The 12,131-nt window shown below is 39.5% G+C and overlaps 1 protein-coding gene and 1 long non-coding RNA gene across 8 annotated transcripts in view; one reads left to right on the forward strand and one right to left on the reverse strand.

The window, feature by feature from the left end:
- The window catches only part of FBXW7 (F-box and WD repeat domain containing 7), a 175,429-nt gene that overhangs the window by 154,587 nt on the left and 8,711 nt on the right, over positions 1-12,131 (forward strand). For all 3 annotated transcript variants that reach the window (XM_030491263.1, XM_030491266.1, XM_030491264.1), the window contains 5 exons: positions 363-497; positions 4,869-4,992; positions 6,858-6,994; positions 8,578-8,691; positions 11,794-11,975. In XM_030491263.1, the coding sequence (XP_030347123.1) occupies positions 363-497; positions 4,869-4,992; positions 6,858-6,994; positions 8,578-8,691; positions 11,794-11,975 (692 nt within the window). The remainder of the gene's footprint in view (positions 1-362; positions 498-4,868; positions 4,993-6,857; positions 6,995-8,577; positions 8,692-11,793; positions 11,976-12,131) is intronic.
- LOC115610181 overlaps positions 2,823-12,131 on the reverse strand; it is a 62,391-nt gene continuing 53,082 nt past the window's right edge. For 2 of the 5 annotated variants that reach the window (XR_003992144.1, XR_003992145.1), the window contains 3 exons: positions 8,555-11,075; positions 5,639-6,215; positions 2,823-4,966 (listed from right to left, as the gene is read on the reverse strand). This is a non-coding gene — a long non-coding RNA (uncharacterized LOC115610181). The remainder of the gene's footprint in view (positions 4,967-5,638; positions 6,216-8,554; positions 11,076-12,131) is intronic. The other 3 variants (XR_003992147.1, XR_004389928.1, XR_003992146.1) reach the window with 2 other exon arrangements.

Below are 12,131 nucleotides of genomic sequence, written 5' to 3' on the forward strand. Positions count from 1 at the left end.
CCCTTCATTGTCAGTAATGCATGTGTAGATTTCATCAACTTCAAAAGAAGCTTAATTAATTTAATTATTATTATTAAATATTATTATCTGTTTAATTGCTAATCTGTATCTGTGTGTATAACAAATCCTTTCTTAGCTTATGAATCAATGCAGTAATTTTGAATATTCTGTGTTGATGAGCTTCTCATTTTTGTGTAATTAACATGAGCATTTATCTTCCTGGCTTTTTTATATGCTTGTCTATAGGTCGATGAGGAAACTTAACTTGCCTTCTTGGCAAAGCGACAGCACTTACTAATATAAACCAAACTAGTGTGTTAAACTGACCTTATTGTTTCTTTCTTTTTTTTTTTTCCTTGCAGAGCTGGAGTGGACCAGAGAAATTACTTGCTTTAGATGAACTCATTGATAGTTGTGAACCAACACAAGTAAAACACATGATGCAAGTGATAGAGCCCCAGTTCCAAAGAGACTTCATTTCCTTGCTCCCAAAAGAGGTGAGAAATACAGTTTAATGCCAGACAATGCAGTGCATCAGCTGCCACCTTTTAAAAACTTCCTTGCTAATTATGGCACTCAGATTTGCCGGTGTAGCGATCTAAACTGGTGTTAGAGATCCACAGTTTGGTACACTGTTGTAACATGGCTACTGCAATTTCAGATGACCATACTTTTACCTCTTGATAGGCATTTAGATACCTGGAAATACAAAATAACCTGGAAATACCTTTGAACGAAATCCCAGTAGCTTTAAAAATACCTCTGTATCTTAATTGGGCTGATTGTGCTTTTTTCTTTTTGAGAACTAAATCTGTTAGTGCATGCACACACAAGCATTTCCTCTGGATGCAAGACCTTTTGCACATTGTTCTGTAAGCGTGTTACTGTTTAATGCTTTAAGTGGTGGTGAGGGGGTTTGTTAGTATTATCTTTAAATTTATTTTAAACAAACCGAGCCCTAAAATCTCTACCAAAAAAACCAAAAGTAAACCCAGAAGAGCACTTCTCACCAAGGATAAAGGCAAACCCTAATTAAGCAGATGTGTTACAGTAAATCTGTTACTGCAAATGAGGTCACGTAGTATCAGGTTAAAGAGAAACTAAAATTTAGATTTCAGCGTGTGTCACTAAATGATGTCCGCAGAATAGTAATTCTTTATGTCCTCACAACTAGAACATGAGGATAGATATGAAAGTTTGCAAACGCAGTTTGCTACAATTATTAAATGAATGTATTTAATTTTGAAATGGTAGTTCTAGCTTTGATTGATTGTAGGGAATTGGAAATTGGTTTGTTACTTGGAATGGGAGAAAGTGTATTTTCTTTTTCCAGATCTACTGCATGTTGGGTTTTCCATGTGGAAATTTTCGTAAGGGCTGAAGTCTTTGTAAGTCTTCAGTTACTAACAGGTTACAAAGGAAGTTCTGAAAAGATATTCTGGTGCTAGTATTTGGTTGCTGTCTTTGACATAGTCTTATTACCAGAAGTCTGTTCTGTATCTCTGTTTCTTGACATTTTTTCTGGTATATGTCCTATTTTTGAATACTTAGATGTGTAAGACCCTTCTTACCTTTTATATGCTGTCATATCTTCACGAATCAGGGGGTGTCACAGCCTTCCCTTGCTGGTTGGCATTTGTAAGGGTTGGAAGCAATTTACACAACAAGTATTAACTTAGGACACATGACATGAAATTAGTATTTACAGAAGCACTTCGTGTTGCAGCCTCCTTCATAAATGGGAAGGACGCAGGGGGAGGAGAAGAGTTCAGGAAGACCTCTGCATGGTTGCCATGTTTCTAGAGAAGCTGCCCAAACTAGCCTTAGTTCAGAGGTGGAAGAAGGCAGCCAGGCCTCATACTTTGAGAAAACAGAAGATGCTTTGTCACTTCTGCATCTATGAAAGCTGAAAATTTAATACAGAATTGATAACTGTAACTCAGGTGTCTTTGTGTGATGTAGTGGCAAAACTAATTCAAGTACAAGCAGTGATCTAGTTAGGCTGTAACTGATGATCATGTATTTATTTCAGTTTTAGGAATTTCTTCACAGAAAAGGTAAGCTATTTAGCTGTAAAACTTTCATTCTCACTTACATTTCTTGACTCCATTGTAAGTTACTTGTGTTTAGTTTGTTTATTTTTAGTGTTTTTACTTGACCCCAGAATATTGTCAGGTGCATAGTAGCTGCATGAAAGGCTGGCTTCACCAGTGAAGCTGGCTTAAATAATCTTTGCTTCCTAACCCTCCGTCACTGTCACCAAAATGAACCAAGTTAAACAAAAAACCCCATTGAGCTAACTCCACCATCTCCTCTCCTTTTTGAAGCTCATTCTTCACCCTGATCTCCTAAGTGATGCTGTCCCCAGCTGCAGATGCCGGCTGCAGCAGGGGGTGACGAACTGAGCTGTGGGGGCAAGAACAAGTTGCTGGGGTCAGTAATTCTGCAAACAGGCTTCCCTGTCAAAGCCAGCATCCTGGGAAAACATGCTCCCTTGAGTTGTCGCTCCGCGTTAACATCTGTAGTTACCTGCAGTGCCATTGGATGCAAACCAGGAGGAGAAGATGATTTGGACAGGAGAGCTTTCCTTCGAAAACGTTTTCAGCAATGCAAGGACAGTAACTTAATAGCTGAATAACCAAGAAAATGTTTGCTTTCCTCCTGAGAAAGCATGCAATCTAAACAATTAATCTGAAATGAATACTCCTGCTTTCTTGCTGAGACTTTAGAAATAATTATTGAAATTACTTGTTTGTGAAAACCAGGTCTAGAAAGCAACAGATTAGGAGTTTAGCTGAAATCAGCCATTTTTCTTGGTGCTCTGTGTGTGTGTGAAGGAAAAGGCAAGAGACTGTTTATTATTGGGTATTATTAACGCTCCAGCGGAGAGTAGTCCTAAATACAGTGGAGTCAAAGGTCAGATCTTTGCCACCTGAAGTTTTCTTAGAACTAGATCTATGAGCTGAGACAAAGGGACATCATCTTCCATGCACTGCTAATCTTAAAGTCAACTGTGGGCTGTGTTGACCCTTGATGACAATTTAGATAAATACAGTCTAAAATAAATGTCACCCATATGTAACTTGTTAAAGAATCAGTTGGCTCACAGGTTTTAATTAACACCATCTTAGCAAGCATCCACATCTGTATAGACAGGACACGTGATATTCAGACAAACTCTGCTGTCAGTTAAGGAACATCCATCAGAAATGGAAAGGACTATCTGATGCGTGTTAGGAAACACCACTTACTAAATAATTTTATGTGCCAGGAGTTAAGACAAAAAGTCTCAAAGGATGGGTACAGTTGCTCTTGTAATAGAGAGCCTTACACCTGATCCTAAATGCTGACTCCCTGAGTAGGGACAGAAGAAAGATTCCTCAGGTTTAAGACCCAGGGTGTATATGGGATCTAATGCATAACTTAAGACACAGGTCCCTCAAATGCGGAGTCCTACGTGCTCAACATGAGCTGCAGGTGATGACCTGCAAACAAGGTGTGTGTGTGTGGTCAGAATGCAAACAGTTCTGGCATACTGAATTTTTATTTCCTTCTCGGTCACTGGCTGGTCTAGATTACTGAAAGTAAATGTTTCTCACATAATAAGGTCAAAAATCTGCTGAGGTCAACATCCTATCGTTATGGCTTCCTTATTGAATTCCAGTGTGTGCTGCATTGAAGGGCAGATTCTGTTTATATGCATCATAACTTGAGCTAAAAATTAAATACAAAATCCTAAACACAGAAAGATATGTCAAGCAGAAGCAAAACCTGTCAGTGAAATCAGATCATCCAGTTTTACATCCTATTAGTTAATGACAAAGACCCCGCTGTTTCAGCATGCAAGTAGTTCTCTGCATCCCTTTTTATCAGTATTGGTGTTTCTGCAGAGTTTTTAGCCATGGAAGGGACTTCCCTGATCTTACACTTTCATTCTTCATGACTGCAGACATACATTGTCGCTGTCAAGTAGAAAAGCTCTATTTGGTCATCCTACCTTTAATGATAGCTATCCCTGTGTTTTGGATTGTGTTTTAGATGCCCCTGCCCCATTTAAGACTTTGGTACATCTTGAGATATTTGTGTAGATTTTGGGGAGTTTGTCGTGGGCATTACATGGCTTAGCTCAGTCAGCTCTCCCAATAACCTTTAATCCTGTCACACGGAAAAGTTCATCTTTTGTTTTTCTTCTGGTGCTTGTTGGGATCTCCCATATGTTTTTGGTAATGTCACGAGTACAGTACTGAAGTGATGCTTCAGTCCTCCTGCATCCCAGTCCCCAAACCCCCTGTAGCACTGCTCAGGGGTGCATTTGTGCTCAGGTCAGGAAATGAGGGGGAGGTAATGCTGCGCTTCCTACAGCTGCACTGTGCTTCTGAATGTGGGTGCAGGTAGCTGTTATTTTTCCTGTAATTAGGCTCTTACTGACTGACGTTACTCATCAGACTGCACTTTCCTATTTGCTCACATGGTCAGTGTTGTGTTTTCTAGTTAAACTCTCAGAATAACTTCTGGTATACTTGTTAGCTAAAATAACATTATTTTAGCAATAATTCTGTTAATGCTTCAAAGTAATTTGGATTACATTTGAAAAAAAGATAATAGTGATTTCAGGTGACATCTACATTCTTGCAAATACAAGAATCATTTCTAGTGTGATCTGTATGGATCCAGTTACTTCAGATGATTTTACACTTCCATGTGCCCACCGGAATAAACTGTAGCTCTGTTACGGTTCTGAGACTGTTTAATAATTTATCATTTCAATTTTCTGTATTTCAGCCCCTGATGTGTGATCATACTTGCAGTAGTTCACTTTTTCTTCCAAAAGCAAGGCAGAAAATACACTTTCTCTCTCTTTTTCACAGCTGGCACTGTATGTGCTGTCATTCCTGGAACCCAGGGACCTTCTGCAGGCAGCCCAGACATGTCGTTACTGGAGAATTCTGGCTGAAGATAATCTTCTCTGGAGAGAGAAATGCAAAGAGGAGGGTAAGGCTGAGCAACAAGATGGATGTAATGGTCAAAGTGTTGCTGTCATAGAAAGTGCAGTTCATTTACATAACCATAAAGTTATATGAAGGCAATTGGTGTGATTTTAAATTTACTGCTATTGATGCTTTGAGCTACCTGGTACAGATCTCTGTTGAAAGTAGGAAGCAGAAATAATCCATGGAGTACTAGAAGTGAAATTAGAATTCATTTTGAGGATCCTATGTATAAAGTATACTAGGTGCATGTTTTAAAAATAGAAATATTTTTGCTTTTTAAGGGTTATTTATATTCAAAATATAACCAAAGCAAGTAAGAGCCAAGATGTAAAAAAAAGCTAGGAGTATAGTCTTGCAGTTTGTACATAACATGGAGGACAAACTGTGCTGGTGGTTGGGATGCTGTAATTTCATGTTGTTTGTAGAGAAATTAACAGAGAAATGGCACACGGCGGGGGAAAAAGGTGTTGACTTCACAGTTTAGTAAGAGACACACAGTTCATAAGCCTGCTCGGTATTGCCTGCTTGTGCCAGATTAGGGTGGTTCAGCAGTAGTAGGAATGGGCAAGAAAAGGCTCCTAGGAGAGTAACCAGGTATTTGAGCCCAGGAAGAATGTAAGCTTTTATTTTTAAGGAGAATTAATTACCTGAACAAGGAGTCTGTTCTGGCGGCAGAGCACATGTATGGGATCGCAGAGCAGTACCCTTCTTGGACAAAGGCAAATTTAGGGACTGTCCAGGCTGCATCAGAGTATGGGGGCAAGAACTTGTGAGAGGTCAATGCAAAGGCTTTAAAGACCATGACAGTGTGAATGTAGGTGGTTATTTGTAAAGGCATCTAAATCAATTAATTTTACTTTGCAATGGAAACCAGGTGTCTAACCTCTTAAATCTCTAAAGATTCTTCTCTTAACACTTTTCAGTGAAAATGCATTAGGAGGACAGAATGAGGGAAAAGGAGAAGGTTAAGAGGGGAACAAGCCTGCATTTGTGAGCTTAAAAGTAATAATAAATATGGGCAGGCATGAGAGCACAGGCAAACACCACAGTGTTGTAGGCTGGTTAGACTCAGTGAGGTAGGTGCTCAGTCACATGAAGGAACTGTTAATTCCAGGCTTGCAGATGGGGACACCAGAGAAGGGGCCAAAGGCAGAAGAGTGAAATCCACATACTGGCAGAAGACAAGACTCTTGGTAGTAATGAGATGCAGCGGAGAGAGTTGCTCTGTGGAGGAGAAAAGAGAGAGATGAGTGAGAGAACTGTAAGAAAAAAAAGTCTCTGTAGTAGCGAGGCTAAAAGAACGCACTGCTGCCTACATGTCAGTTCAGAAAGGACAGAGCTGGACTTAAATTCCAGCCGGGAGAGAGGACAATGCCAGAAGCACACAGCCTTTCAAATCAAGAAAAGAATTAAAAGCTCACTAATACCAAGACTCATAGTGAACTCAAAGGCAGTGAAGATGGGTGGCCGCAGACAGAAAGGTTTACTTTCAGAAGGGTTCCAAAACAAGCGTACGAGCCGTTATGGTGTTTGTTGGGCAACACCCATTTGAAAAAGGCAGTATCCTGCTACACTGCCTCAGAAAGGGGGATCCAGAACCGAGCTGGTAGGTTGCCAGCAAGGAATGATAAACTGGAGCATTTCTAGCCATGATTACAGTAATGATTAAGCTTAAACAACAAGGAAAGATGTAGTATGAAGGGCTGAGGAGCAGGATGGTGTTGCTGACACACAGGGCAAATATCAGCGTGCAGGAGGTTGGTATGTCACTGCAGTATGGAATGAAGCCTTGGGAGGAAGAGAAGTTGTTTTCTTTGGGGTGGCCTCATCTCTCCTCCTTCCCCCCTTTGTTAAAATTTGTTTTAGGTATTGATGAACCATTACATATCAAGAGGAGGAAAGTAATAAAACCAGGCTTCATACACAGTCCGTGGAAAAGCGCCTACATTAGACAGCACAGGATTGATACCAACTGGCGGCGAGGAGAACTTAAATCCCCTAAGGTGAGTTTCTGAGCTGTGTGCGTGGTGCCACGAACAAAGTGGGATCAACTCATAGGTTTGCCTTGGGGTTTTCTGTTTTGTTTCCTTTGGACAAGCCAGACTATGCATGCACAAAAAGCAATTTTTGTTACAGAAAAAAAAATCAACTTTGTATTTTAGCTTACCCTGGGTTTAAATTAATTTCTGGGCACCACATTAGCAAATGGAAACATGACTCTTAATACAGCAGAGTTCTTTCACTGCTGTTTGAAAAATTCCTGTATAAGGTAATGAATTCCTATAAATATGCCAGTCTCTGAGACAGATAATCTCAGAAACTTGATGGGACATACTTATATTTAAACATGCACACACATATGTAATATATATAAATACTTATATATGTATATATTTGTAGAGCTGGGCCATGTCTCAACATAAAAATGCTCCACAGCTATTGTGTGATCATTTCATGTTTTATTTTTATACATCATATTCTAAATTGAGCAGCACAAGACAATAACTTCATTCCATGTTAAGATTTTTAAGCATCTGATCAAACCTGGTATTGAATAAGCAGTGAGAACTGTGAGGGAAACCCACATTCCTTGCCTCTGAAGGTTTTAGATCTGCCTGTTTTTTGCTGAGGACTGTACAACAAAATAATAAAATCAGAACAAAAAGATTCCCCTGGAAAACCCATGGCTCTTGCCTGCTGTTTATTTGTCCGTGACTTATGTACATCTCTGGCAACGGCTCTCTGTTTCTTGCCTTGATATGCCACATCAAGTTATCTTGGAATTATTATGAAAATTACAGCCTCAGGCATTATCCAAATGCCCATTTCACATCATCGATGAACATCTTGAAAAGTGTTCAGAGAACTTAAATAAAAAATTCCTCATCCTGTGTGTTCTGATAAGGGTTCTTCTTGCTGTATTGCAGTAAAATATACTGTAAATTGCAGTTTTTCCCAAATCAAGCAATGAAAATCACACCTCTCTAAAGCAACATTCCAATCCCCATTGCCAGCACAGTAAATTAGTGCTTTTGTTTGTGTTTAATTGAGTTAACGGTTTTCTAGTTTTTGACTTAGTGCTGCCTGGCATTTAATAGATTACAATGCTTGGCTGGGAAGGAAAAAAAGTAGATATAGTCAGTCTTGACCACTGCAATACAAGTATGCAGCAAATACCACAGCCCCATCCTTTTTGTTCCAAGATTGAAAGAACTCTTCAAAGGTAAAAGTAACTCAGCTGAAAAATAAAGAGATGGAATAACTGCAGGGGAATTGGGCAATGTCCAGGTACTAATTCAGCCTACTTTTATTAGTGATTTTTCCTGGTACTCTTAGGAGGCTTGCAGTAATGGTGGCGCGCTTGCTAAGCAATGCAGTATCACTCCATGAGAGAAGGAAAATACCTTCTTTGGTCCCAGCTGGTGGCAAATTAGACTTGACACATGGGACTAAGGGGCCTTATTATTACTGAAGCAACTCTAGCATTTTATAATTCATGAATGGGGAGAGCACTTTGTTCCTCCTGCTTCTCTCTAACCTCCTGTGTTAAGTTGTGACTGTACCTTTTCATGTTCTTTATCGCCAGGTGCTCAAGGGCCATGATGACCATGTGATCACATGCCTTCAGTTCTGCGGGAACCGAATAGTGAGCGGCTCTGACGACAACACGCTGAAAGTGTGGTCAGCGGTTACAGGCAAGGTAAGCCGGTTAGTGTGCTCAGTTCCTCAGGAAATGAGCCGCAGGTAGAGCACTGGTATGGCAAAAATGCTGCTGCGCCATCAGAGCATGCTGCAGGGTGGTCTTCAGTGCTGTCTGGTGCAAGCATTGGAAAAAGTACCGGTAAACATTTAGGTCATATTTTCCTACACAGAAACTAGTCTAGTTTGAAAAAAGTCACCTTGATGTGAAATTGCCATGCTGCTCATGTTACTGTTGGCATAGATCCTTGTTCTCCTGGATATTCTTGCCGAGTCGTTTGTGACATGGATTCTAAAGAATTCCGACAGATACGTTACTTCATCTTCCTTAAAGCTTAATTTAGCCTGCTTTTCCCCCTCTGGATCTCCCTTTCTCACTTGTCTCCCAGCATTCTTTCTGTTGTTTTCAAGTTACTGAAATGGACTGTTCACCTTACTGGCTCTGATTTCAAACACACAATTTGTTTTTCTTTCTAAGCTACTATATTGCTGAGCCACCAAAAAAAAAAAAAAAACCAAAACCTAGTAACTTGCTTTAGGTTTAAATATTTCCTATTAAATTAGATCCAGCTCAGGCAAGAATTTAATAAGCTTCAATAATTTAATTTTGGCTCAGGGAAGCAAAACAATATGTGCAATCAAAAAGACAGTACTGAACATTTCACTCATGTTAGAACATCGCAGCCAGCTACTCAGCACACAGTATTTTTGGTTTAAGGTGACTGGCTGACCATGCTCCAAGGATACAGAAACGGCCTCGGGGAAACAGTACTTTTTCTTTCTAGACTTGTATTGTATGTACTTAGCTTTGTTTTAATGCCATAGTTAGGTGAACAACAGGACAGCTATTGAGGATGTAACATGTTTAAGATGTAAAAGGTATCCACTTTATCACAGTGGAAGCTGAATGTGTTAAACATTTGTCTTTGCATGCCTAGAAGATCCTTGACAGGACTGTAAATACTACTGTGGGGAAGAATAAAATTAAAAGCCATGGGCAGCCTCACCCTGCCTCTGTTGGCTTCCCTGCAACAAACTGTCTAATGAAGGAACCCATTTTGAAATTTACATTTTTTAATTGAAAAGGGAGCTTAAACCCAACTGAAAAATACTTCTTTTGTTACATATCACCCTCTCAAAAGCAAAATGTTCCTTTAAATACATCAAATTGATCATAGTAGCATGACTTAACAATTCCTGTTCAGTTATTTTTTGAAAGTAATTACAAATCCTAGTGTGACTGTTTACCCCAAACTTTTAAGAGAGCCAGAAATTGCATATGAAAGATGGAAGAGTGCTGTATCAGCCCCTCATGCTTACTGATGCTGAAGAATTAATAAAAAACCCTAAAGGTTGGTTTGTGCAAATGAACATGACTAAATAATTCCCCTGACAGATGTAAAGCCCAAAATAAGGATTCTGTGTTCTTGCTGAAGGATGATTTCTTAAAATATGAGCAAATCGGTTGAGATTTAAAAAAATCCAGGAGCTGTAAAAGTGAATAACAGCTATGAACTGAGCAAGATGGATTTGATAGCACTGAATTAAGCTAGAGCCAGGAATTGCAGAAGACTGGTAAAAAATGTTAACGAACAGGAAATCTATGTATAGCAAAAGAGTAAGGTATTTTCAAGGATGTTAGAACAGGATATTAACAACAGAAATTAGTATACTATCACTGATGCAGAAAAAATATTTATTTTGGGAGAAGATTCATGTGATGGAAATACAGCATGCAGTGATAACAGAACACTTCATTTCAGTACAAACTCACTAGGATGTTAAGCAACTACCAGAGTTATGGTTTTTCTTATTACAGTTGATCCAGACAGTCTGAATTGGATGATTTTTTTCTAAAGTTACCGGTGGGGTAGAATTGGTGTTTTTTCAAAAGGTACGAGCACCAGGAGAAGATCCAAAGGATGGCAGAAAGCTGAAATATTTCAGTATTTAAATGGAGTAAACTGAAAGGTGGGGTATTTAGGATACATTATCTCAGATAAAAACATACCAGACTATAGCAGGAGGAGTCAACTAACAGTTAAAGGGAGGCCACAGCAATTAATACCACTTAGCATTAGATTACAGAAAAAGAGATCATCAAACTGTCTTGACCTCTTTTCTCATGCAGTTACAGGTTTGACTGATAGAAATCATAGTGCAGCAGTAGATGGCTATGTGCACTGCAAGACTGTATCCCCATGACACGATTGAAGAAAATAGAACAATGCAAAAATCAACATGTCACATACTTAAATGGGTTAGAAAGTGAGTAATTATAGAGCTCATGTTGTTAATTTAAATGCAGAATCTTCCTGGAGTATCTTTCTAGAGGGGTCTCGCAAGGATCTCTTCTTGTCTGTGCTAATTAGCACTTATTGCAGCCTGGTGAGAAAGCATATAGAGTCATTACTTGTGAGGAATACAGGCTGAGACATGGAGACAAGTCATTGTTCCAGAGTGACGGAGGTTTTCTAGAAGTAGGTGTGAGCAAACACTGTCTCTGCGTGGTGAGAAATCGTGTCATACATTTGGGATCAAAGAAGGTAGGCTGTGCTTAAGTAGTGTGAGATTCTCTCCAGGCCAACAGTAAAGTCTGAAAAAGGTTTGAAACAGGATTTGGCAGTATTGATGCTGCAGCTAAGGGTTATAGAATGCCATGTTTCTCTGATAAACAGAAAAATACAGTAAGAGTATATGGTTTATGGATTGGTGGTAAAGCTACAAAGTGAATGCTCTCTCCAGTTGTAACACTTATGCTTCAAAAACCTAATAGAAAACCTGCAGTGACTCAGAAAAATGCCAGGAAAATGATTCAAGGCTGTAAAACATGCCCTGTGTTGAGAAATTTGGAAAGACAGTTTAGTTTATCAAGGGGCAGATTATAGGGAAAATTCCTTCTAGTTGAAGTACCAACAACACAGAGAGAAATTTGATGAGCATTTCTAAAAGATGGGATTTTTTTTTGTTCAATCACAAAGCACTCTCCAGGGGTTTTTCTGGCTCTTCCTGTGAGAGACTGCTGTTACCTCCTAGATTGCTTTTTCTTAAGTTTCCATTTAACTCTGTCAAAAGGGTAACTAAGCAAAATATCTCTTTTCAGTGTTTGAGAACGCTGGTTGGGCACACAGGCGGAGTCTGGTCATCACAGATGAGGGACAATATCATCATCAGTGGATCTACAGACCGAACGCTGAAAGTCTGGAATGCTGAGACTGGAGAATGCATACACACCTTGTACGGACACACCTCCACTGTGCGCTGCATGCATCTCCATGAGAAAAGGTAAGGCTTTGTCCAAAGCTACAGCCATAGTTCAGCCTGTAATTTACACTTGCGTTCACAGCAAATGCTTGCTAAACTTCAGTAGCTCATGCAAGATGGGGTGAAATACAAACCAGGTGAAGCATTCAACCTAAACTACATAAATCAACACAAGGA

Source organism: Strigops habroptila, chromosome 7, assembly GCF_004027225.2.
Source record: "Strigops habroptila isolate Jane chromosome 7, bStrHab1.2.pri, whole genome shotgun sequence".
In the NCBI taxonomy this organism is placed as follows: domain Eukaryota; kingdom Metazoa; phylum Chordata; class Aves; order Psittaciformes; family Psittacidae; genus Strigops; species Strigops habroptila.